At 45.7% G+C, this 27,986-nt stretch overlaps 1 protein-coding gene across 2 annotated transcripts in view; it reads left to right on the top strand.

The window, feature by feature from the left end:
- The first annotated feature begins 13,079 nt into the window (after window positions 1–13,079).
- Window positions 13,080–27,986, top strand: part of TSC22D3 (TSC22 domain family member 3) — a 58,219-nt gene continuing 43,312 nt past the window's right edge. The window contains exons 1-2 of one of the 2 annotated variants that reach the window (XM_073799446.1): window positions 13,080–13,235; window positions 13,871–14,296. In XM_073799446.1, the coding sequence (XP_073655547.1) occupies window positions 13,141–13,235; window positions 13,871–14,296 (521 nt within the window). In that variant the 5' untranslated portion in view covers window positions 13,080–13,140. Of the gene's footprint in view, window positions 13,236–13,354; window positions 13,486–13,870; window positions 14,297–27,986 lie in introns of those variants that run through there. The other variant, XM_033849359.2, reaches the window with a different exon arrangement.

Here is a 27,986-nt window from a genome sequence, read left to right on the forward strand (position 1 = left end):
GCCCGTGGAGCAACAGAAGCAGCATCGGGTGATTTGAACGCACAGTACAGGTTGAGAAGCACTGCTATACCTGGTTTCTTAGCTGAACTTTCGCCTAGCAAAACTCTCTCTCCCTTCTTCCTTCCTTTTCTCCCTCCCTCCACCTCTCTTGATTTCTCTGATTCTTGTTTACATTGTAAGCTAACAAACAACTCTAATTATGGCTGAGAGCCCTAAAAGTAGTGCTCATGATATGCCCAGATAAGGAAAAGAAAAGAGTAGCCAGGTAACATGCCGTAAAGCATGAGTTTGGGGAGTGGGAAACCACAGACTTGGTTTCCCATTGTACTGTGTGAATAACCTTAACCAAGCTTATAAACCTTTCTGAGCTTCAGTTCCCTCATCTGTAAAATAAAGGTCATTATAGTATTTGCCTCATAGTGCTTTTGTGAGGTTGAAATGAAGAGAAAGTATGTAAACTGTCTAGCATAGGGCCTGACACAGAGTAGGTGCTCAGTATATAGTACTCATTATTATTGAAAGCGATCCATTTCAAAGTGAAGTTAGAAATAACAAAGAACTAGTGTAGCCTTCCAAAGTCCCCTTGAGAGCCTCCATGAAAGCCCCATTTTCCTCATCCAATTCAACCTCCTTGATTCCAGCGCCAGCCAGCAGAGTCAGGCTAAAGCATTTCTTACTCCCTTGGACTATCTTCTTGTTTTTGCTGAATTACGAAGATTTTCTACTTTTTCATCGCAAATGGCCCACTGTTCTAGTACATTAAAGCTAAAAAATATCTTTTGTGGGCTGGCCTGGAAATGTAACTACCATGTATTACAATTTTTTTCTCCTATGGAAAAACGCACGTCACCTTCCAAACGATTGACTTCAGAGTGAACTTTGAGATCTCAGCCTATGTACATGTTGGAGGCTGCCTGTATGTCAACATATGGAATGGTGACAAAGGGCTAGATAAACCGACTCCAGAATTCTAGAGGTGGCTGAATGGTAAATGAGAAAGCTCCAAGGAACGGGAAGTAGGGTAAATAGATCAATCTGAGGGCACAGTATCAAGGTTTAGAAAGCTAATACAGGAAGGGAGATACACCTCAGGAAGGATATTAAAAACAGCAGCAAGAACAACACGAACCATTTTTCTACTATATTAGGTCAGGGGCCCCTAATCAGTAGCTTCGGATCTACAAACAATATAGAGGCCTTACAAGTTATCTCTGCGAGATGGTTACCCTCCTCCTGCATTGCTCTCTATAATTGGCCTTGATTCTCAGTTCAGAGAAGAAGACAGAAAACAGCATCCCCAACCTCCATCCTTCTCAACCCACACCCTGACAACCACCCCCCAGGTTTACTTGGCTTCCTTCTGCCCTTACCTCCTTCTTTCAAGAGGAGATCCAAGCTTCAGGAAAGTACAACACAGTTTTTCCTTACAAAGAGGGAGAAGACTACTGTTTTGGGTAAAATGAGATGACTGGTGAAAACAGGATTCCCAGGATGGAGAGAGGTGGAAAGCTAATAACAAAGGACCATGGAAAAAACAAAGGACTTTTGTGCCTTCTCACTGAAGTCCTTAGCAAGAAAATTGATTATATCCAGGGGAACTCTGGGTTAATAGGGCAGCAAGCTAGCAAAGTCTGATACCCACCATTTACGAATGCCCATTACAATATCCATGAAGCTCTGCGAGAACACTAAGAGTTTTGCACTAGCTAGGGAAACTGGGGGAAAACTGATCATCAGCTGCTAGTGGGGAAGGAAGAGCTGGCTCTTGTGGGGAGACTGGGTTGGACTGAGGACCATACCTGTGGCCTACGTACACTCTACCAGATAGTGAAAGTGCCCAAGAAAGAGGGGGAAAGCTTTTGATTCACTTCTACCAGCTGTTTTCAGGGGCTGTACTGATCAGAAAACAAGAGACTACCCCTTTACTACACAAAAATATCTTCCAAGGCAACCAGAGTTCTGATCCATTTCTTCTACCATCAGCTCCTCTATTTTCTATACACTTTTGGAGATTACAACATGAACACACCACATGACTGGTGATGGTGGTAGTGGTGGCTGGGCCAGTGCTTGTTATAAGGGAAATCTCAAATAGAAGCACGCTTGGAGACACTATATATGAAATAATGTAACAGGACAAACTGCAGAGTCATATAACACAGAAGATCAGAGATAGACGATTCCATCTCGGTCCAGTAAAACCTAAAAATAATAAAACCACCACCACCAACACTATCCACTGCCACCTTTTCCTGTGCACTTATTATGTACCAGGTACTATCTTAAGTACTTTACATGCATCATCTCATTTATGCCTCAGTGCAAACACAGGTTGTCTTTCAAGTTTGTTTGAAAGGGTCAGGTAAAATAATATATAACATTTATTGAGCTCTCACTATGTGCTAGGCACTAAGTATTGTATATCTAGTACCTCAACTCGGCACTAGAAAATGGGCTCAGCCTTCCCAGTTCATCCTTCAAGGATCAGTTCAGGCATCACCTCTTGGTCAATCAACAAATATTTATGGAGCATCTACCATGTCCAAGCACTGTGTTAAGAAAAATCTGTGGCTGGGAACCCAACCCTGGCCGTCTATAAGAATCACCTGGGGACCTTTTAAAATTATAGATCCCTGGTCCACACCCCAGACCTACTGAATCTGAATCCTTATAACTGGGATCTGTTGTGGGTGATATTATGTTCCTCCTCAAAATCCATATGTTGAAATCCTAATCCCCCCTATACCTCAGAATGTGACTATATTTGGAGATGGGATCTTTAAAGAGGTAATTAAGTTAAAACAAGGTCATTATGGTGAGCTCTAATTCAATATGACTGGTATCCTTATAAAAGGAGGATGTTTGGATATAGACATGTACAGAGGGATGACCACGTGAAGACCAGGGGAGAAGATAACCATCTACAAGGCAAAGAGAGAGGCCTCGGAAGAACCCTGCCAACACCTTGATTTCAGACTTCTAGTTTCCAGAACTGTGAGAAAATAAATCTCTGTCGTTCTCTTCCACTTGCCAGCTGTGTAACCTTGGAAAATTAATTCCATCTCTTGGAGAGCTGTAAAACAAGGCTACCTCATAGGCTTGCTAGGAGCAATAAATGGAAAATGGTTGTAAAGCCCTTAGCACCGTGCCTTGCATATAGTAAAGGCTCATTCATGTTAGCTGTTGTTATTAATATTATAAGGTGCTTGGTCTAGAACAGGAACTCTTAAAAAATCAGGGGATAAATGAACTTCAAGGGAAAAATATTACATCTGTATTTTCACCAACCTCTAACTGAAATTTAGATTTCCTTCCATTATAAATGCAGAGAATAGATCGCAGTAGTATTAGCAGTACCTGTGACTTTGTCATCAGTAGAAATCACAGTTTTATGTCACATTACTATTATTACAGATGTCTTTAAATATTGTTACACTCATCATTAATTTGAAGTTACCGTGGTTATCAGAGCTGCATCCATATCTTGCTACTTACATTAATAACAAGCACTTACATAACTATATGACAGTTTTCCATTTTTAGTATTTTTATAAGTACATTTCAATATAATTTACTTCCTTTGTAATCCTACGTATTGTGTTCTGTGTATCTAAAAACATTGTTCTGAGAAGACATCCATGGGCTTTATTATATTGTCAAAGGGATCCTTGGCACAAAAAAGGTTAAGAAGCCCTGATCTACAATGGAACAAGATAGAAAGCCCAGAGATAAACCCACGCACCTATGGTCAACTAATCTATGACAAAGGAGGCAAAGATATACAATGGAGAAAAGACAGGCTCTTCAATAAGTGGTGCTGGGAAAACTGGACAGCTACACGTAAAAGAATGAAATTAGAACACGCCCTAACACCATACACAAAAATAAACTCAAAATGGATTAGAGACCTAAATGTAAGACCGGACACTATAAAACTCTTAGAGGAAAACATAGGAAGAGAACTCCATGACATAAATCACAGCAAGATCTTTTTTGATCCACCTCCTAGAGTAATGGAAATAAAAACAAAAATAAACAAATGGGACCTAATGAAACTTCAAAGGTTTTGCACAGCAAAGGAAACCATAAACAAGACGAAAAGACAACCCTCAGAATGGGAGAAAATATTTGCAAACGAATCAACGGACAAAGGATTAGTCTCCAAAATATATAAAGAGCTCAGGCAGCTCAATATTAAAGAAACAAACAACCCAATCCAAAAATGGGCAGAAGACCTAAATAGACATTTCTCCAAAGAAGACATACAGATGGCCAAGAAGCACATGAAAAGCTGCTCAACATCGCTAATTAGTAGAGAAACACAAATCAAAACTACAATGAGGTATCACCTCACACCAGTTAGAATGTGCATCATCAGAAAATCTACAAACAACAAATGCTGGAGAGGGTGTGGAGAAAAGGGAACCCTCTCGCACTGTTGATGGGAATGTAAATTGATACAGCCACTGTGGAGAACAGTATGGAGGTTCCTTAAAAAACTAAAAATAGAATTACCATATGATCCAGCAATCCCACTACTGGGCATATACCTAGAGTAAACCATAATTCAAAGAGACACGTGCACCCCAATGTTCATTGCAGCACTGTTTACAATAGCCAGGTCATGGAAGCAACCTAAATGCCCATCGACAGACGAATGGATAAAGAAGATGTGGTACATATATACAATGGAATATTACTCAGCCATAAAAAGGAACGAAACTGAGTCATTTGTTGAGACGTGGATGGATCTAGAGACTGTCATACAAAGTGAAGTAGGTCAGAAAGAGAAAAACAAATATCGTATATTAACGCATGTATGTGGAACCTAGAAAAATGGTACAGATGAACCAGTTTGCAGGGCAGAGGTTGAGACACAGATGTAGAGAACCAATGTATGGACACCAAAGGGGGAAAACCACGGTGGGGTGGGGATGGTGGTGTGCTGAATTGGACGATTAGGATTGACATGTATACACTGATGTGTATAAAATTGATGACTAATAAGAACCTGCAGTATAAAAAAACAAACAAACAAAAAAACCAACTAATACTAAACTTTCTTTGGATTATTTGTATGGAAATATGTTAATATAAATGTTTCAGACATTACATGAAATTTCTAAAAATCTTATATGTTCTGGTATAATGTTATAAGTCATAATTCTAGTTATTACTTTAAAATGTATATCTCAGAAATAACTAAATTTCCTTGTCAATTGCATTATTATGAACTTTCATCAAATCTTTAACCGTGGTCATTTTTAAGTCTTTTGTCATTTACAGACAGTTCTGGGTGTACTCTGTTGCCTTTGCAAAGATGTTCCTATAAAAGGGTTTCATCTTCAAGGAATTCATGGAAAAGACTGACAAGTACAGGTTTCTGGTAACTGACTATACCGCTGAACTGAATGAATAAGCATTTTCAGAACTCTAATGGAAAACTGATGAATTCATAAAAGTGCTAACAAAGATTAAGATGAAAAAAAATTAATTACATGGGACTGAGTGAACTGATGAGGATGATTGTAATTTTTGTGACTTTCTGTTTGAATTAAAAAAAAATCCCACAAGGACTCAGAGGCAAAAAATATACAAATCAATTTTCACTGCAAAGTAAAGGAGCGGTTACAGTGGAGGATTACTGGACTGAATGTCAATATTATGACGTAGTATGAGTGTGTTTCGTGTTTGGTAATTGCAATCATTGTTGCTTTTGTTGTGGTCATCCATTTACAATGCTTGGTGTCAGTTTATCTATTGTAAAAATAAAACACAGTGTGTGTGTGTGTGTGTGTGTGTGTGAGAAAAAAGAACTTAAAAAAAAGAGTTGTGTAAATGATGCTGGCAGGTAGAAAATAATAAAGCTGATATGAACATGCAAAATAAAAGAATATATTATGTAGCCATTTAAAATTATAATTATGAACTGTATAAAACTATATAAAACTGTTTATATTAAGTGAAAAACTGTGTACCAAATTAGATCTTTGTTCTAACCATAATTATGCAAAATACGTGTATAAATGCATAGAGACAAATAGGAAAAAACTCAACACAATTTTCTAGAAGGTGAAATAATTGTTAATTTATTTCCTCTTATTTTATGTATATTATACTTACATATTATATACGTATATTGTATATTATGTTTATATTTATTCTTTGTGCTTCCAAAGAAATTTTAAATGAAAAAAAATTACATTAAAAAATAGTAAGTCCAAAAAAAAAATCTTGACAGAAACATATTTTGAATGTGTACTGCTTACCATTTCATAATGTTTTTTCTTAAAAAAAACTGATTCTTTCAGAGATTGCATGCATGATACTGAGATCATTTGTTTTTTTGTCTGTATAATTGGTTCTTCCCAATGTAAATTGATTTAATCCTTCACGGGACAATTCTTAAATGGTTTAACTATAAGTCCAGATCAACTAAATAAAGATATAACCTTATCTTCTAATCATCAAAAAAAAATAGAAGCCCTGATCTAGAAGGTTTTAAACCCTTACCAACTATAGCAGTCTACAAATCTGTGAACAATTGTGAAAGTTTCAGGAAAGATACTCTGCTTTCTCCCATTAAGAAAGTTTAACAAAATTAAATATTGATGGTAGGGAAATGGACTTATCTAAAAACTACTGTATGCCTTGACTTGAACTTAATTAGACTGTAAGTGCTTAGACGGCAGCTTCCTATTCTCTAGATAGTCTATATAACCTCTCAGTGCCTTGGTTTCTTCATCTTTTAAGTGGAGATGATGATAGTATCTCACAGGGTTGTTGTGATAATTAAATTGGATAATGCCATGTAAAGCACTTGGCACAGTGCCTGGCCCATGGTAGTAATAAAAAATTCAGCTATTATAATATTTTTAAAATATTTATTTATTTATTTTTGGCTGCACTGGGTCTTCATTGCTGTGCACTGGCTTTCTCTAGTTTCGTTGCAGTGCGTGGGCCTCTTATTGTGGTGGCTTCTCCTGTTGTGGAGCACCGGCTCTAGGTGCGCAGACTTCAGTAGTTGTGGCACATGGGCTCATTAGCTGTGGCTTGCGGGCTCAAAAGCGCAGGCTCAGTAGCTGTGGCGCACGGGCCCAGTTGCTCTGTGGCATGTGGGATCTTCCCGGACCAGGGATCAAACCCGTGTCCCCTGCACTGACAGGCGGATTCTTAACCACTGCACCACCAGGGAAGTCCATCAGCTACTATAATATTAATTATTATACCAGACTTATCAATTCCCTTCCTGGCTCTCCACAGTACAAACAAAAGTCTTTAAATATATTGGTCAGGGCAGAAGACCTGTAGAGACATTTTTCCAAAGAGGAAATGGAAATGGCCAACAGGTACATGAAAAGATGTTAAACATCGCTAATCATCAGGGAAATGCAAATCAAAACTATGATGAGACATCACCTCACACCTGTCAGAATGGCTGTCAACAAAAAGAACACAAATTACCAATGTTGACGAGGATGTGGAGAAAAGGAAACCCTTGTACACTGTTCGTGGGAATGTAAATTGGTGCAGTCGCTGTGGAGAACAGTATGGAGGTTTCTCAAAAAACTAAAAATAGATACCGTATGATTCAGCAATTTCACTCCTGGGTATACATCTGAAAAAAACAAAAACACTAATTCGAAAAGATACATGCACCCCAATGTTCATAGCAGCATTATTTACAATTGCCAAGATATGGAAGCAAACTAAATCTCCAACAACAGATGAATGCATAAAGAAGATGTGGTATATATACATATATACACACATATGTATGTGTGTATATATGTGTATACACACACGCGCACACACACACACAATGGAATACTACTCAGCCATTAAAAAGAACGAAATTTTGCTATTTGCAGCAACATGGTTGGACTTGGAGGGCATTACGCCAAGTGAAATAAGTCAGACAAAGAAAGACAAACACTGTTTGATATCACTTATTTGTGGAATCTAAAAAATATGACAAACTAGTGAATATAACAGAAAAGAAGCAGACTCACAGATATAGAGAACAAACTAGTGGTTACCAGTGAGGGGAAGGGGCAATATAGGGGTGGGGGGTGTGAAGTACAAACTACTAGGTGTAAGATAGGCTCAAGGATGTACTGTACAACACAGGGAATATAGCAATATTTTGTAATAACTGTAAATGGAAAGTAACTTTTTAAATTGTATAAAATTTTTGAAAAATTAAAAAAATAAGATTGTGGTTATATATATATTTGTTAATAAATCATTGATTGCACTTTTTTGCAGTATGCAATCTTCTTAAAACAGATGTTATACTTTGTAAATGTATAATAAACCATCACTAAAAAGTCACCTAATGGTAAAAGGCATAAGCTTTGAAGTTGGAAAGGGGTAGGTTCAAATTCAAATGCCACCACTTACTACTTATGTGACATGAGAGCTTCTTTAACTTTCCCAAGCCCAGCTCATCACTGGAATCATAGTACCTACTTCATAGGATTGTTGTGGGGATTAAATGAGATGATATATGTAAAGTGCCCAGCACATAGCATGACCTCAATAAGTAATATCTATTCCTTTTCTTAATAATTGTTAAATGTATGGCAAACTTGTGAAGCAGGAGGATTTCCTTAATGCTTCACACAAGGTCCCCTGAGACCTGGTCCTGAAATCCCTTTCTAGCCTTGACTCTCATTGTTCCATCTCTCACATCTTACTTTCCAGTAACACCGACTTTCTTTGTAATCCACACGCAGCCCCCAACATACATCCTGCTGTCACCTCCAGGCCTCTGTTCTCTCCTCTTTCCATGTAGATTGCCCTTCTCTCCTTCCAGAGCTGACCCCTCCTTCACACTCCCCCAGCAGTGCTCCCCACACACACACCAGGCCTCCATCGTCACTTCCCGTTTGTGCTGTATTTGTCTGTTTACGTATCTGTTTTGCCAACTAGACCATGAGTTCTTTGGGGGCTTGGGCTGTGTCTTATCTACCTCTGAAACCTCACTAACCCCATACTTGGCACAGGGCAAGTGGAGAGTATGTGACTGTTGATGACTCCATCTGAGAAGAAGGTGTCCCTTTTCTCCCCTTTCTACTCCACCCAGAAAGCCACCAGCTCTGTCTGCAAGTGGGGGCCCCTTCTGCTTGTTGGGTTTATGTAAGAACGTTTTGCTACTTGGAGTCTCTCCATCCAACACAGTATATGTGAGCAAAGCAAGGCTTCACAGAGAGGAGTCAAGGAGGCCCTGCCCAGTCAGCCTTCCCGGGGAGTTATGCTATATGTCAGTACAAGCTGGACTTGTATGCAAACACACAACAGCTTTCTGAACTCTATATCCGAGCTATCTAGATTTTCCTCTTTCTAAGTTATATTTGCTCTTGATCAGCCTGGATATAGTATGCAAAGCTGTACTGAATTATTAACAATACTACTTGCGAGCAAAGACTACAACAAGAGAAATGTCAAGGGGACAAAATCTGGAGTTTAATGGTGCCAAATGCCAAGAAGGAAATACTTCCACCAGGGCCTCATCCCAAGGTTATGCACAAAGATAAGAGGACTCAGGCAAGTGTAGAAGCAAAAGGTCCCAGCAAGTCTCAAAACACAACTTAAATAAACATTTATGGAGCTAATATATTTTGTTATAATGTTTAACATAAAATAATTATAAACAAGAGGGAAAATCATAAACACTGTAATTAAAAAACAATTTAGTAGGCTATAAGTCCACACAATGCATATGAAATTTCATATTCTACTACCTCCTCTGGCTTTTACCCAATAACATTAAAAAAAAAAAAGACAGCGAAGAAGAAGAAAAGGGGAAATTAACGCATCTAAAGGATTGGGTTTTGAGAGAACAAACAATCTTCAGTAGTCTGTGAGAACACAGCATACTCTCAGCTTTGCTGGACTGGTCAGTGACCTCCCAATGCCTCTTTCACGTCTTATCTTGGGATCCTGTCAGGAAGCAGGGGTACAGCTTGATTTTGGTTTTCTGGGTCCTACAGCAGAGAGAGTATGGCCCTCCTTCCATTTCCAGAAGTTGCTGGGCCCCATATAAGACCCAAGAGCCTTGGAAACAGGAGTTTGTTGGCTGCCCTTTGCTCCTAATCATGGGGGTGATCCTCGTGGCATACAGAGGGAATGTCAAATCTATGAAAGCCTACAGAGACTCAGGCAAGTGGAGCGCCACTAGAAGAGGGTGGCTCTGCCCCAACTGGTGTCAGTCTGGCCATCAAGCCCTCTTAGTGTACGGGAACCACCTCCTCTTTCCTCCGGCTCTCAGGACCAGTGCAGTGTGAATTCCACTAGCAGGCAAGTGGAATTCCACTAGTGGAATTCAGTGTCTCTGGAAGACCTGACTCAGGCAGGAAATGTTCGAAGTCTTGAACACTAGATGGCAGTATATACTGCTCTATTGCAAGGGCCATGGGCTTGCGAAAGAAGGGGGTTGGGGAGTGCTGACTGAAACTGAAATCCATTTGAGTTTTGAGTGAAAACTGAACATCATGAATATTTTAAATATTTTTCAGGAACCAATAGTTATTGAATCCTATGCATTCAAAGTATTCCAGGTCTCCAAGTTCTGAGACACCCCAGAACCCTACCACTTACCCACCCAGCGCATCCCTACATCTCACAAAGGTGGGGTTTGACCCAGGGCATCAGCCTGCCGTGCTCCCCACAAGTCTGCCCTTTCACCTCAGCTCAGCTCCAAAGACACCTTCTCCTCAGGGTCAAGAACCCTCAGGTCAAAGTTTCATGAGATTCCCCCTCCCCACCCCAGTGCCCATGAACATCCAATCTCTGCACCTCTTTTTTTTTTTTTTTAGTTATTCAGTTACATTGTTATAATAAAGCTGCACCAGTTGTTAAAATATTGAGATACATCCATAACGGTTGGTGAATAGCTGCTGCCTGGAGCCACCTACCTCCTCCCCTCCCCCGCCTCTCCCACCAACCTCTGCAAAGCTCCCAGCTACCGTGGCCATCCTGGCTTCTACCCCTGCCCTCCACCTTCCCTCTTAAGAGACCTCCATGCAACTGAAGCATTAATTGACTGTTAGCTGCCACAGGGGCCACCAGGACATTGCTGGAGCATTATAGCCTGTTCTTGTTCTAATTGGTGATATTTTGAAAAGAGGAAGTTCAAGGGAAAACTGCCCATGGTCAGCTAGCCAAAGGTGGAGGTGGGATCTACCCAAGACAGGCTAACCGCTATGCTATTCTTCCTCTACTTTCTAGAATTTTTTGATCTTTTCTCTGTAGTCTTATATAACTTAATTTTAGTAAAAGTTCTCTGAGTAACTGAAAAGAAAGTATATTCTCTCTGTTATCAAAATTTAGAGTTTAATATAGGGCTATTAGATTGATGTTTTTCAATTACATTATTCAAACATTATTAAAATTAACTTTAAAAATATGGCTATATGAAAATTAAAATTTATATATGTGATTTTCATATTTCTATTGGACACAATTGCCCTATAATCTTTTTAAAAATTTTTTATACAGCAGGTTCTTATTAGTTATCCATTTTATACATATTAGTGTATATATGTCAATCCCAATCTACCAATTTATCCCCCCCCCACCAACACCTCCCTGCTACTTTCCTCCCTCGGTGTCCATACGTTTGTTCTCTGCATCTGTGTCTCTATTTCGGCACTGCAAACCGGTTCATCTGTAGCATTTTTCTAGGTTCCACATATATGCGTTAATATACGATATTTGCTTTTCTCTCTCTGACTTACTTCACTCTGTATGACAGTCTCTAGATCCATCCACATCTCTACAAATGACGCAATTGTGTTTTTTATGGCTGAGTAATATTCCATTGTATATATGTGCCACATCTTGTTTATCTCTTCATCTGTCGATGGACATTTAGGTTGCTTCCATGTCCTGGCTATTGTAAATACAGCTGCAATGAACATTGTGGTCCATGACTCTTTTTGAATTATGGTTTTCTCAAGGTATATGCCCAGTAGTGGGATTGCTGGGTCATAAGGTAGTTCTATTTTTAGTTTCTTAAGGAACCTCCATACCATAGTGGTATGTATCAATTTATTGGTATGTATCACTTTTTCCATAGTGGCTGTATCAATTTACATGCCCACCTTGAAAGGGTAAGGACAGAGATCACCTAAGGCGGCAGGCGGGGATTGGAAAAGGGAGGGGAGAGGAAATTTGGAAAAATCGGGGAAACTAAGTGAAGAGGGGAGGATGGGACAAAACTAGGGAGAAAGAGGAGGTGCAGAGGTGAGGGAAGCGAGGGGGAAATAAAATGAGGGAAAGGAAGGGGAAGAAAGAAACGAAGGCAAGAAAAAGAGGAATGGGGGAGGAAAGGGGTGAATGAGGAAATAAAGAAAAGGAATCCAGAAAAAGAATAAAAAAGGGGGCGGGCTTCCCTGGTGGCGCAGTTGGTTGAGAGTCCGCCTGCCGATGCAGGGAACACGGGTTCGTGCCCCGGTCCGGGAAGATCCCACATACCGCGGAGCGGCTGGGCCCGTGAGCCATGGCCGCTGAGCCTGCGCGTCCGGAGCCTGTGCTCCTCAACGGGAGAGGCCACAGCAGTGAAAGGTCCGGGTACCTCAAAAAAAAAAAGGGGGGGGGGCGAGAAAGAAAGGAAAGAGCAGAGAGGAGTAAATAAAGAGGAAAACTGAGATAAAGAATGGGAGAAGGGCCAAGAGAAGGCAGGCTGGGGGGTGGGGGATTGAGACAGTGAGGGAACAGGGGCGGCGGGAAGCCCGCTGAGGGGCTGGCACTCCCCGGAGCGAGCTCAGAGACCGCCTCCGCTGGGGCTCAGGGGAGACAGGAGAGAGCAAGTGGGAGGAAAGGGGAAGATGAGTGAAGGGAAAAGAAAGGGACAGAGACCAAGGAGCAGTTGAGTGTGCTTCTGTGACTTTTGTTCCAGGCCCGTCTTGGGTCCTCCCGAGGCGTGCCCGGCGCCCTCAGACTCTCCTCAGGGGCCACCGCTCTCTCTGCACCTCCCCCCCCACCACCACCGCCACCCCGCTTCTCGAAGGCGGCGTCTCTCCTGTAGGGGCACCCGTCCGCGGTGGGACCAGACACATTGGCCCGCCCGCCGAGCTCGAGACCGGGGTGGCGAGGCCGCCCCGAGCGGCTGCTCTCGGGGATTTCTGGCCGAAGATGCGCCAGAAGCGGCGAGAGAGCCCGAGCTTGGGCGCCGCGGAGCGCGTTGAGGGAGGGAGAGCTGGGCCGGGCTCCCGGCGCCTCAGGCGAGGGTGCGGGCAGCCGTTAGAGTGCGGGGGTCGGGGCGGGGCTGGGGGCGGGGCAGGACCGCGCCGGCTCTGAGGAGCACGCGGGGGTAAGCGCGGCCCCTCGTGGTCCGCCTGCCCCCCAGGGGTCATTTGCATGTTGTCACGGCCCCGCGCCGACTACCGGACGCGCGGCTCGCTTGCTCGCTCACTCGCTCACTCGCGCTCGGCTCCCGCTACCGCTCCGCCGGCGCAGCCCCGGGGAGCCCGAGTTCTGGCAAGTCCGCGAGCCGGGGAGGGAGGGAGGGAACCCGTGAGGGAGGGAGCGAACCCGTGAGGGAGGGAGCGAGGGCGCGCCCCGGCTCTCCCTCTACCCCGCCAACCGCCCTTCCTGCTACCACAGGTCCGCCCCGGGCCCCCGCTTACACTTGGGAAACTTGGGACGGCTCTGGGGCCGCGTGTGGCACCTCAGGGGGGCGGCCCCGGCCCGGAGAGGAGGGGGTGGGGGAGAGGAGGAGGAAGAGGAGGAAGTGAGCCCGAAGGATCCGCTCAGAGCTGTTTGTCCAGCTGTTTCTATTCGCACCCCGAGCGGCACAGCCAGAAGGGGGCCGAGCCGAGGGTGGCCGGCTCTCGGCGCTCATTTCCAACTCTTCTCCTCACAGCTTGTCTTTCCCAGACACCCTGGAGTCCCCTCAGGCCGGCCCGGCGGGCGCGCACCTGCCGGCCGCCCCTGACCTCGCGGGCCAGGCGTCCCCCGAGGCGGAGAATATGGCCCAGTCCAAGCCCGACTGCCGCTCACCTGTCGGCCTCGACTGCTGCAACTGCTGCCTGGCCCTGGCCCACCGCAGCGGGCTCCAGCGCGACAGCAGCGGGGCCAACAACAACCCGGGCAGCCCCACCGTGAGCAACTTTCGGCAGCTGCAGGAGAAGCTGATCTTCGAGAACCTCAACACCGACAAGCTCAACAGCATAATGCGGCAGGATTCGCTAGAGCCCGTGCTGCGGGACCCCTGCTACCTGATCAACGAGGGCATCTGCAACCGCAACATCGACCAGACCATGCTCTCCATCCTGCTCTTCTTCCACAGGTGGGTGGCAGGGCACGCGGGTGGGCACACGGGCCCGGCTCGCAGCCGCCTCGGCTGGACCCGCCCCTCTGACAGAAAGGGGCAACGGGAAGGCCAGAAGGGGCACGGGGGGGGCGGCTGTCGGGCTCCCGGGCTGCCACGACCGGACCCTGAGGCTACCTGGATTCCTGTACGGCTGAGGGGAAGCCTGGCAGGTGGGAGCCCTGTTTTGAAAGGTGCCTGCAGAGTCTTTCCTAGGGAGATGCTGGAGCCCAGAAGGTGGACAGAGTCCTAGATGGTTTGGGTGTAGCTCTTGGGATCTGAGTCCCACCCTCATTAAAAAGCCCATTTCCAAATATGCAAACTCAGATGGAAACGGCAAGGGCTTTAAAATTACTGAGTGGCCCTGACTGAGGATGAGGGCAAGCAAAACGTTGAGACAAATTAAGCTGCTGCTGGTGTCGGGGAGAGCGGGGGGGGGGATAGGCAAAATTAGAGACCTGTGAGAATTTCTTGAAACTCCGGATGAGGCGGGACCCCGCACCGCCTCCATGGATCACAGCCTTCAGTTTCCAATGACGGTTAAATGCAGCCCCAAAGAGCATCCTAAGGACAGGAGGGTGGATGATCCATGTCATAGCAGGCGTGTGTTGGAGTGCGGGTCAGGCTTTCTAGAAATCTTGCTGAAGGGCAAGGAAGAGAGAGGGAAGGATAGAAACACAATGGGAAGACCAAAGGTGGCTGCAGTCCTCCAGTATGAGACACTCTGGTAAGAGCTGGTCTTGGGGGGACAACTGAGGCAATTTTGAGGCAGGGGAGGCAACTTCAGGAAACCTAGTGGTGTGTTTGGTGTTCTTAGAGCCATAGGAACAGGGCACTGGTGCGTGTGTGTGTGTGTGCGCACGCGTGTGCGCGTCCGTGCGTGCAAGCGGGTGGATTTTCTTCTTTCTCAACATCACAGGTTATGTAAGAGAAAGAGAAACCCCGCTGTGGGAGACCTGGGTTGCAGTACAAGTTATGGCTCTACTTCCCTGTGTGAACCTGAGCAAGCCGCCTGACCTCTGTGATCTCTAAGGTTCCTTCTAGTTCTGAGATGCCAGGTTGTGGGCAGGTAATGTGCTCAGACAAGGTAATAAGAAATTTTGAGCTCCCGCAGAATACTTGAATAATTGAATGGCTTTTCAGTGAGGCACAAATAAGAAAGTTTAAAAGCCATTGAGCTAGGCAAGAACTACCCTCACTTAGTGCTCAGCCCAGGTTTGCGTCCTCAGCCCCAGAAGTTCCAGGAGGGGACAAGTGACTTAATTAGCATTATTATAACAGGTTGTATTTTCAGGCATTTTCCATGCCATCGAAGCCCTTTCTCACCTATTATTTTACTTTACGCATCAATTTATCTCATTGTCTCCAAGAAACCACACTGTGTATGGAAAAGGTTTCGAGGGAATCTTCATTTCTGGTGAAAGATTACTACAAGCGTATTCAGACCACAGCAGCTGCAACCCTGCCGAGCGAAAGCCCTAACAGGCTCCTAACAATCTGCTGGGATCTGGGCTCATAGGCAGCGGGGGAGGGGTGGCAAGACACCTGGAAAGCGCGCCTGTAGCACTTGCACTCTTTCAGCTGGGAGAGAAACGGCTCCGAAGTGGCTTGATGACACAGAAGAGGGGACGCTTCCTCGGCTCTGGTTCCTAGGTTGGAGGCCTGGGAGGGTCAGACCTAAGCGAGTGAGGGGTGAGACTGAAAGCCTGAAATCGAAGTGTTCGCTTGTGCCACACCTTGGGAGGCTTTCTGGTGGTCTGGGTTTCTTGAGTGGCAAGACCTCCTTGTCACCTACTCCACTGACACTTGCTTGTTGACGTTCGGTTCTTGGCAAAGCCTGGAAATGCTACCAGGTTGGGTGGGGGGCTGAGAGCATTGGTGGAGGGAGCATCTCAAGCCCTCAGGCTTCCATGAGGCTGGGGAGTGACAGGGTCCTGTGGTAACGGCCTTAACGGTTCTAGCGGGACAATAGCAGGACAAAGCATTCTCTCATTTGCCTTGACAACTGGGACCTTCGAGATTGGAGATTCTCAGTTTGGTTGAGGTTTTGCCTAGAATGACATGCTCATTAGCAAAGTAGGAGACCATTATTACTGGTCACAGGGTTTCTCCAAAATCTGAGCTGGACAGTCTTCTCCCGAGTGAAAATTTCCTCTTCTTACTTCATTTATTCCCTGGTTTTCTATCTTCATACCACAGCCATCATTCTTCCTTCTGTTCCATTTAATGATTTGATATTTCAGATTCCTGCCTGGGTGTCTTTTTCTTCTAATTTGTCTACCTTCAAGGCTGTCTCTTCTGGAGAAGCGACTCTTCCTGCCCCTCCTCCTGCAGCCCACTCCCCTGCTGCAAGGGCTCCTATATTCTTGGGAGAAAGGGTGGGGCAAGTTCTTGATTTCTCTCTGGTTTGTCTGCTTTGACCTGTCCCTGGCTCCCAGCTTAGCTCTTGGTTTCCTTGGAACACAAGAGTGTAAGCAATTTGAGGGTAGGGTGTGTTTTCCACTTACTTGGCTTTCCCTTGGCTTTTAGTTATACACCCAGTACTCAGTAAAGGTTTTTTTTGGCTAGATGACTGCTTAATTGTTGGTGTGGTCCTCTGTAAAGATTTTACAACTTTAGTCTTGGAAAATTCTTATTAAGGTTTAAATGTGATTTTTTTTTCGGTATGAACCACATGCAGTAATTCTAATAGCTTGGTAGAAGTCCTGATGAACAGTGCTGTGTATATACATGTGAATCAGTGGTAATGGCCATGTAGCTCGTTGGTATGTACATGGTGCCTCTAAACTACTGGGGTGGGGGGGGAGATGATGTGTTTTACACACCATCCCTTCAATCTTGTGTTAAGTAACTAATAACTATAATAGATTAATAGCTAACATCTATTGAGTGTTTACAGCATGTACTAAGCAGTATAGCTGCATAATGTCATTTAATAGTTACACCAACCCAATGAAATGGGTACTGTTATCACCGTTCTTCATTTTTTAATGAAAGAAACTGAAGCTCGGGAAAATTGAATAACTTGCCCGATGCCTTACAATGAAGAGCAGAGCCAAGACTCCACCTAAGGTCAGAAAGACACTAAAGAATTGTCTATGAAGAAAGAATTGTTAAGCAGAGGTAAATATTATCCCAGAAACTAACCAAATGGTTAAAATGTCCTTATTAGGTCAGGGGACCAACCATCCCAGGACTTTCAACCAACACAGGAGTTTCAATGGTCAAACTGGGACAGTCCCAGGGAAACTGGGATGGTTGGTCACCCTATTATTAGGGGACTATACCGTATCGTTTGAAAATGCTTCTAAAACTGGAAAACTTAAGAGGCAGATGTAATATGCCGGGCAAAGAGCTAAAATTTCCAATTGAAATACAGTCTATTAAAAAACTTGCAAAGTTGAAATTTGAGGGGCCTTAATTCTCCGATCAGTAAGGTGTAGCAAGCTGGAATGGGAGCTTTTGCCATACTCTGTTGTTGTCATTGTTGTTGTAACCTTAAATTTATTTCTGAGATTTTATCCAAAACTACTTAATCAGCTCTATTCTGCCTTTGGCCCCCAAGCACATCAGCCAATGTGATCTGAGCTGCTCTGAATCTGAGTTCCCTTCCAGCTCGGAGAGCCCCAGGAGTCTACCTTTAAGCTTCTGAGCTGGCAACAACTGGTCCCCACACTTAGATGCTCAGAAAATAATAATAGGAAAGATTTTTAATTGTTTTATGTGTGCTAATTCATTTAACCTTCCCTGTTGACGTATATATAACAGTAAAGGGAAAGATGTAGATTCAGAGATCAGGCTTCTGACAGAAAATTGCATAAAAATTATGTGTGCTTCTCTGAATCTTCAGACTAATGACTTCATAAATGTATATTCCTGGACCTGATTTCTGAGGACGTAGCCACTTACATGGTGTGATTTGAGGGACAAAACTCTCCTGCCTGCCTGCTGTAGTGCCTAAGTTCATATTCTAAGATCAGTTTTCTGTCCTTGTACCATCTAAAACTCCTATCCCATAGCGCAGTGGTACTTGGACCACACCATAAGAAATCCTGAATTAGAGATTGCAACCCTTTGTCAACTAATTTGCCATTTGATTTTGAGGATGGCGTACTTTGCTGTAGAGAGGTTTTGGGTTTCCGTGTGGTTAAGTCTGTCATTCTTTGCCTTCGTGATTTTTGCTTTTGGCATCAAACTTTGAAAGTCCTTCCCTAGCCCAAGTTAATTCAAAATAACTAATTCCTGAGTGCCTAGTGGTCTGACAAAGAATAGGCACTCTTGGATTAAGGCACATTCTCTGTTAAAAACACAAATGCATTTGCAAACTTAACATTTATGGTTTGTATACCTCATGAGAACCTCAATATGTAAGAAATCACCTTTTTGCTGAGGCACAGATGTGAATTCCATGTGCTAAGAGGCTTTGGGTAGTGACCGACCCTACTGCTCTACTAGCAGCTACTATATATATTACATATGTGTGTGTCTTATATATGTATATAAAGTATATATATATATATATATATATATATTAGTATGTACATATATACCAGCAAAATATATATAACATAAAATTTGTCATTTTAACCATTTTTAAGCGTACAATTCAGTAGCATTAGGTATATTCACAGTGGTGCAGTCATCACCATTATCCATTTCCAGAACTTTGTCATCATCCCAAACAGAAACTCTGTACCTATTAAATAACTCCCTATTCTCCCCTCCCCCCCAGTCCCTGGTAACCTCTATTCTACTTTCTGTCTCTATGAATTTGCCTATTCTAGATATTTCGTATAAGTGGAATCATACAATATGTGGCCTTTTGTGTCTGGCTTCGTTCACTTAGCGTAATGTTTTCAAGGTCCATCCATGTATCAGTACTTCACTGCTTTTTATGACTGAATCATATTCCATTGTGTGGATACACCACATTTTGTTTAATCCATTCATCTGTCCACGGACACTTGGGTTCTTTCCACCTGTTGGTTCTGGTGAAGAACGCTGCTTTGGACATTGGTATACACATATATTTTTGAGTCCCTTCTTTCAATTCTTTTCGGTCTCTACCTAGGAGTGGAGTTGCCCAGCACCTACTTTTCAACTCAGTTTTTTGGTCCTCTACTCTTAGTCAATCCATTCAAGTGTAGTAATGCCCATGAAGTGAGTGAATGTCTACTTCTTTGGGGAGAACACCCCCTCCCTGAGTCAACTGCTAGTGCTAGTGATCACAATGAAAAGAAAGCTAAGAAGTTTAACAAACAACAGAAATAGTAGAAGTCATATGAGAGAAATGATGTGATTTCAGGATGCTCATGAATTAGGAACTGGCAAAAGTTTTGAGCGTGTCTCTCTAATGAATGGCCAGGGTCTACGGGGGTTTACTACCTGAGGGTTTCCTTTTTAAAAGAGTAACATGTAACGGCTTTGCTTGTCATTACCTACTATGTGTGGATTAGTTTATCAGAATTTTCCTTGGGGCGACAGTTCACTGGGAGTAGGGTTCTATGGGAATGGAACATGGGAAAGCCAAGTTTGGAGAAGAGAAGCAGAGAGACGGGGCCGGAGTTCTTGAAAGGCCTGCTGCAGTGTGGAGCTCTGGCCAGCATGGAGCTTGAGAGGTCTAGATGGAATGCTCGTGCTCTTCAAGAAAGGTGGCAAGAACAGAACACAGATTTCACCTTCTCCACCTCTGGTTTGTCAGGAATGGACCCATGTGAGCCCACACCTCAGAAAATAACTCTTTCCAGGATGACCTTATTTTCCCTCCCAGCCTGAAGAGAAGGTTAACAATCCTGCTTATATTTGCACTTCCAGATAAGCTAACAAGCTTTCAATTCCAGCTAGAGCTTTGGATCCTTTCCATAACAGGTCCTGAAGGCCAGGAAGTCTGGGAAAATGGAGATGCATGTGTCTGGCCATGGCTGCAGGGTCTCCAGGTCCCCTGAGTGATGGAGCCCAGCAGAGCATTGCCCACACCTTGTGGGCTGATTGAGAGGAATAAGGTCGGCCATGTCTGCACCTGGTGGTGGCCATTGCATGGTGTTTGCTCATCACGATTCTGCTCCTACCTGAACTTTCTCCTCTTATGTAAGGCATCCCTCAAGATAACTACAAAGCCATAATCTGCCATGGCTGGCTGGGTTTACATAACAAATTGGTTGGTGTCATGCAATAGTCTCTCTACCCCTGGAGAAGCCAATGTGCTGCCTGGACCCGAAGCTTGGACCCATTTGGTGGGGCATCTGTGTGCTCAGTGCACTCAAGGGAGAGCATTCCTTGACCACAAGGGGTCAAAAAAGATGAAATTTCCCTTTTAGATGAAGAAGGCAATAATGGCCCAGGACATGTACTGTCCCAAGGCTTGCAGTAATGGGACAAGGGTTAGGGCTTCGCTGTGGGGCCGCAGCTTTGGCAGAGCAGGACCCTGTGGGCTAATGGGATCTCTGTGAAGGCCTGAAGGATAGATCCCAGCCTCAAAGCAGTTATGATGAGGAGTCAGGGCAGGGAAATGGCTTATGGAAGCTACCATGTACCATACCGAAATCCAGCTTAGCGAAGGAGTCAGAGCGGTGATAAGATGGGGTCCTGGAGAATAGAAAACAAACTTTTTCAAATGCTAATCCAGGCAGGAGGGAATCTTCTCTACAGACAAGTCTAATTCACTTGTACCTTCTAGCTGGAAATCCCTGCCCCAAAGTAGCTACTGCCCTTTTGGAAATAGTTTAAGAGGTGTGAGATCCCAGCCAGCATGGAGACTGACTAGGAAGCTTCCCAATGTGCAGACACTAGCCCAGGGGGAAACAAGAGCAAGAAGCATGCTTGGTCAGTGATGCCCCAGGCACGCTATCAGCCTTCCTCCCCTGGGAGCCACTTTCCTCAAATAGACCCAGCCTGAAATCAGGCCCCTGCCTGTGGACAAAGCCCCACAGGGACCTTCCCCATCCTTCCTCGAAGGAAGAATTTACTCACGAAACAGCCTTGGGTATTCAACCTACTTCCTCTTGTCTTCTCTTCAGGGGAGATGGAGAGCAGCTGCTCGCAGCTTAGGGTCTGGCCAGGATTCCCGCTCTGAGCTTTCTAGGCCAGTGATTGGCTACAGCTATCCCTGAGGAAGAAGGGGGTGAGAAGTGAGAGGAAGGGAAGTGGTTCCAGCGGCTCCTTCCTGGCTTACACCCCACACACACACACACACACACACACACACACACACACACACACCTCCCTTTTAGCCTCACTCCCAGACTAGGCTGGGCCTGGGCCAGCCTGAGGTCCCTGACTCATATCTCGCATAGTGCCTTATGTAACAGAGCCAGGTTACTGAGGCATCAAGCTTCTGCTTGCTCAGTGGCAGGCTTCCCTGGGGCCAGGCATTCAGAAGCCTGATGGGGGTCTAAGTAGAGCTCACTACACTTCCAGAGGAACAGCCTGCTCTCCTTAGTGTCAGGCCAGTATCTGCTCAGAGCCAAGTGCCAGGCTGTGAAGGTGATTCCCTCTTGAGCCCCCACACTCAGCAGCAAATGTAACCAGGCAGGTGAGCTGCTGTGGGCTTAGTGTGGTTTGGGGTGTTTTTTGGGGGGTGGGTGGCATCTCCTGCTATCACCTGATGGTACGGTGCTAAAGAGTCAGCCTGGTGCATCTGGAGGGGCCCCAAAACAGGTGTCAGAAGTTCTTCTTCCTTTTGTATCTATCTGCTTGTTGGTTCAGGTACTGTTCTGGAGACTTTAGGGAGAAGGGTTTAGTGGAAGCTGGAGGAACTTTTTAAAGGAAGGCCTAAGCCAATTACCAATCCATTCTCCACAAAGTCTAAAAGTCCCCAGGCTAGCCTGAATTCACAGTGATACTTAGCTCTCTTCCTAGCCTGTTCAGAAAATTGCATTACCGGTTTGGTGCAACTGAGCCCCCAGTGAACTGGGGCTTGCTGAATTCTATGACGTATTTCTCTAATAAGCTTACTCGAATATCTACATTACAGAATAGCCCTATCGATCTAATAGTGCATTGACTCAAAGTTTGTGACTAAACCAATAAGTCCTCTTCTTCTCTTTCCTCGTTTTTGCCCAGCCTGTCACACTGTGTCACCAGGGGGTAAATGGCTCACAGGTTGAGGGTAGCTGGGGACACTGCTGTCCTGTCTGAGAAAAAGAGGAAGAAACAGGGAGATAAAGTCAAAAAGGTGGCATTGGGAATTACCAGCAGTTATGATTTGTATCCAAATCTCAGAGTCATGAATCCTCAGACAAGCTGAAGACCACCATCTCAGTTGCAGTAAAATAAAGAAACAAAGAAAAAAAAATAAGAAAACCTCTGCCCAGTTTTAAGGCAATATACTCCGCCTTCCCCAGGTACACAGGGAAATGAATGAACTCAGGCCCTGCACTGAGTGACCAAGCACTTCAGTTAATCAATCCATCATTTATCGACCAGGGGCCTGCTAGTAATCTAGCGCCTACTGCGGATTTATTGAATGTCTACCCCGCTAAGCACTGTAGAGGACACAGAAGGCAGGCAGCAGAGGCACGGGCTGGGCTGCGGGGAGCTGAGAGTGATAGAGCTGCATCCCAAGGCCGGCGGGGAACCAAGCAGTTCCACCGGAGCCACCGCAGGCCACACTGGGGCTTCTGCTCCTTGAGGGAAAGGCCTCGAGCTTGCTGTTCCCTGGATCCGCAAGTCCGGAGCTTAGGCGATGCCAAAGCAGACTAGGAAAGGAGAGTCTCTTTCTGGCTGTGGCTTCCAGCAGGGCCTTAAAGAATGGATTGGTGTGGCCCTGTGGGAAGAGCTGTAGGGCTCTCTAGTTGGGAGCGGGAAAGGGAACCTTGCCAGTCCAGCGGGGCTCATGGGTCAGAACGAGCTGGCTGCGGTGGGAACAGTGAGGAACACTTTCTATTCTTCCTGGGCTGAAACCCAGAGTCACCCAGCTTCAGGAAGGAGAGGCCTACTCTGGCCCTCCTCTCATAGCCCCTCTCTGACTCGGGGCAAGCTGGCCCCTAGTAGCCTCCCCTCAGAGACCTAGCTAGACTTGGATAGGTGGAGGCCTTCAGGGCCCGGGAGCAGGAAGGCACCTCTCGTGGATGCTTGTGGAAAGCTCATCAGAACCAGCAGCGTTGAGCTTGGGAGTGCAGTTGAGGGTGGGCACCAGAGGAGCCTGGGGGTATGGCTTCACATCTGTGCACCTCTGGCACAGTCTCCACCAGACCCCTTCTAAGGGGGGGTGACAGAAGCAGGGGCGTGCCAAGGTGCTGCCCTGATAATATATATACCTTTTGCCGCTGGAGGCCCCACAGGGTGTCATTTTAGCCTCGCTTCTACTTTGGTCAAACGCTTCTTTCCCAGGTTCCCTATAAATGACGGTCCTGGGGTTGGGCTGAGGAAGGAGGGAAGCCTCGAGCTGACGGGAAAGGAGAGGGAGCTGGAGTAGCAAAGAGGAACCAGCCTCAGATCATCTGGGGAAGGAGGATGCTGCTTGTGGTCAGCACCTTACTTTCTTGCAGCCCTGTCCCCGTGCTAGTGTCCTGGGCATCCGCGCCCACACCCTTTCCTATCAGTGCTCTGGAGAATTCACATTTAAGTTCATGACCAGATTCAGTCAACAACAAATATAGCAACAACAAATTCTTGCGTGCCTTCCATGTAACAGGCTCACCGTTAGGCACTGGGAATAGAGTGGGAAACTCACAAAAGGCATGGTCACAGCCATCATGGGATAGTCCGTAGACTGGGGGAGATGAACATTAACCAGAAGAGCCACGCTAGTGAAAGTATAATTACAAATATGTGCCAAGGGGGAAAAGGAATAAGCTTCTCTCAGAGAGTATAACAAAGGATCAGACAAGGCTTCCTGAGGAAGTGATATTGCGCTAAAGAAATGAATCTCTATTGCTGAAATTCTAATCATCAGACCCAAGCCAAAGGAGACGTGTTTAGACAGAGGCTTTCTCAGGAACCTCTGAAGTCATAACATTAGGTAGCTGCTCACACTCTTGGAAATATTTCTAGGCCATGAGTGGCCAGCAGGTCCACAAGAGGAGGACTGACAGCATTCTGACAAGAGGAAGAGATGAGTTTGAAGCCCACGGGGCAGCTAGTACTTAACGTCATCCTTCGCTAAAAATAGTCCATGACAGTATGGAAATGCGTAAAGGCTGGCCCTGGGGACCAGTGATAAAGTGAGTATAGCATATGGGGAGGAAAATTTGTTTTTGTAAATTATTTACTGTAAAGAAAAAGAATGGGGAGGGTCGTCTGGGTTTTCTTTTCCCTTTGTGGGCCTCCTTGTGAGTTATGAATGCTTCTCATCATACAGAGGCAGTGGAGCACAGAGCTTCAGGCTGCACTCCTTTCTGGGGCCTGGGGTGTAAATTTTCTGGGCTGCAAATGTCAGATAATTTGTCCAGGCTGAAAAACAGCCTGAATGCAGAAGGAAAGAGAGGCTTGTTTAGCCAACGGGCTAAAGCCTGGGGCTTCAGGGAGCTGCGTGGCCAGGCTAAAGGAACTAAGATGATTGATCAGAGAGGAACATTAAGGGTGGGCCTGAGGGTTGTGGAGAGAGAGAAGAGAGGTTGATCTTCAAATATAAGAAAAGTTACAACTCAGAGATGGTGACTAGCTGTTTCCAAACCACACTAGGAACACAACAAGAGGAAATAGGCCTCTACTGTAGCATGAAGAATTGCGATTAGATATCAGAAAGAACTTCCTGCCTACCAGCATTCAGAGAAGCTAGACAAAATTACCAAGGGATGTTATATTACAAATATGGGGAAGGTGGTAACAATAGCAATAAAGAACTGAATAAAAGTGTGAGAGGGCTGGTTATAAGGACCATGGACAGAAGGGGATAGACAGGTGGGGAAAGCAAAGGAGTCAGAGTAGGTGCTTATAAGGAAAAGGAAAGTGCCTGTGTGAGAGATGAAAGTGTTTTTTTTGTTTGTTTTGTTTTTGTTTGTTTGTTTGTTTTTGCGGTATGCGGGCCTCTCACTGTTGTGGCCTCTCCCATTGCGGAGCACAGGCTCCGAACACGCAGGCCCAGCGGCCATGGCTCACGGGCCCAGCCGCTCCACGGCATGTGGGATACGCCCAGACCGGGGCACGAACCCATGTCCCCTGCATCAGCAGGCGGACTCTCAACCACTGCGCCACCAGGGAAGCCCGAAGGTGTTTTTAGGAAGATACTTTCATAATAGAAATGTGTATGAAATTTCCATTGGAGAACAGTCATGAAAGCTAGCATATACTCTCCTAGGACTGGAATCATGTGGGGGAATAGACTAAGGAGCGGTTAGGTCCCCTCCGCATCCTTCAGCCTTATCTCCTGGACAAATTAGCTTCAATGGGACACCCATCCTCCATAGTCTAACAATTTGGGGGAGCATCTCAATGTGGGGGGCATTGGGATAAGACTGCCCACCCCAGGTGCATGGGGAAGAGGAGGATTTCTCCTTCCACACACAAGTGAAAATCAGACACAGGGGAGAAAGTGGCAGCCAACAAGCCAGGAAGGATCCCCGCGGCAGGAAATTTACAATCTAGTAGTGGAGACAGACATCAAATAATAATTACACAAATAACCATATCATTACAATTGATCATAATGAAGAAAAGGTGCAGGAAGCCGTGAGAACACAGGCTAAGGGGGCTTCCCCCAGGATTAGACAATCCGCAAAAAGAAAAGTCACCTTGTTAAAACCTTGGGCACTGCTTGTGTCCCTCTGTGAGGGATTCTTGCCCCAAATCAGTAGCAAGGAAAGTTAAAATGAACCCAGTCACCGCTAATACCCTAAGATGTGGATTTTGAAGTTCCTCTGGCTCACTGGGGCCCTCAGATAGGAGCAAACCTCCGAGGAAATTTTCTCATTGCCAAGATCAAGCAGCCATGATTTAGGCAGAGTGATTCTCTAAGGGCCGTAATAGCCTATCTGCTGAAAATCGGGATCAGAAAGGCTTTGAAGAGCTCATCACCTGCCAGATGAACAGGATGAAGGTCACTGAAGAGAAAAAAGAACTAATGTGCTGAAAATTACACTCGGAACTGGCCCCCCAAAATGACCATGTCTCCAAAATGCTGTATCTTCAGTCTCCTATTCAAACATGGGAGGCTTTGCTGGTATATTCTAGTATTGGCTGCAGGATGTGCCCAGGGCTGTAGAGACTGGGGGAGCAAGGATTGCAGAGAGGAAGGGCCCCCACTCTGCTTTCCCTGGTTCCTGTCCCAGGGAGGTGGGAGGTGCTGGCCCTTGTGGGGAGCTGGGTTGGGCTTCTTCACCCTTGAAAGTTCCTGGAGGAGCCGCTGAGGAGTAGAGGACATTAGCCACTGTGTGCTCCTGAAGAGTCTGATAAGACTACCATTGACAGACTCTGTGACTTTGGCAAGTGACTTCTCTGGACCTCAGTTTCCTCGTGTAGAAAATGGTGAAAGTGTGGTTGGGAAGGTTAAGTGAGAGGACGCCCCCAGGAAGCACTCAGTAAAGGGAGGCCTTCGTTATCATTAGGCAAGTCATACGTGGAGCCAGAAGAAAACCTCTTCAGACTTGCCTCATCTCCCTCTCTCACCAGTCCCCTCACCGACCCCTCTCCTTGCTCCGTCAATCACACACCCCATCCTGCCCAAAGCCAGCTAACACCTGCAGCCCAGTCTGGCAAGCGTTCTCCCTATCAAGGCTTGCTCTCTGAACCTTCTTCATTCACACTCAGGTGGAAATTACTGAGAAGGCTTCTGGTCTTCCTCCTGTTGGAGGGACGAGCTGCTGGGAGCTTCGAAATTTTTAACAGATCAAGACCTACAGAAGCACCAGGGCACCCTACTGGCATTGCTGGCAAATAGAGAAGGATTTCAGAGGGCAGTGGAGCTGGGGATTGCCTCTTCAAGACCTTGAGCTTCCCCCTCCCGAGGGTTGGTGGCTGCCACATGCATCTTAGCCGGAGACACAAAAGCTCAGAACTGGTAGGACTTCCGCAGCCATTCGGTCTGACGCCCACCCCTTACAGATGAGGAAACTGAGGCCCAGGGATGGGTGGGTACCTGCCACAAAGCAAACAGCCAATTAGTGACCAGCTGAAAAAAGAAACCATGTCTCCTGATTCTCTTGATCCAATGGCCTCATGACTTCTTGTCTCTAGATGGCTGTGGACATCCCATCCCAGTAGGTACACAACACCTCCATGCCAGGAGACCAGCTTTGGGTCTACCTGATGCCAAGAACGGTGTTTTTGAATTTGATTTCATTTAACGGGATTGACCAGTGGTTTGGGTGTTACGGAGTCCCAGCCCTGGAATCTTGCTTCTGCTCAGGCTGGGGCTGCATGCCACAGCCACAGTCATGCAAGGGGGACAGAAAGGCCTGCTGTTCGGGTTGGAAAAGAAATCAGTTACTGAAACATTGGTCTTTTTGAAAGTTCCAACCACAGGGGCTGGCTGGCAGAGCCGCCGTCTGGGCTCCCCCGGAGGATCCGGCCCTCCCCTTCAGTCTGGGAGTTAGTTTAGGAAGCTGGCCCGGCCTCGGCAGAAGATCTGGAGGGCAGCGCTCGCCCCAGGAGCTCCAGCCTTCCCTCAGAGCCTGGGAGCCCCCAAAGGCACTCGGGCCCGGGGCCGGGGCCGGGAACTTCCTCCCGCCTCCACAGCTGAGCCAGTCCAGGCTGGCCCCAAGGCTCCTGAGCACTTTTTCTTCTGAGCCTG

The sequence above is a fragment of the Tursiops truncatus genome, chromosome X (genome assembly GCF_011762595.2).
Source record: "Tursiops truncatus isolate mTurTru1 chromosome X, mTurTru1.mat.Y, whole genome shotgun sequence".
NCBI lineage: Eukaryota > Metazoa > Chordata > Mammalia > Artiodactyla > Delphinidae > Tursiops > Tursiops truncatus.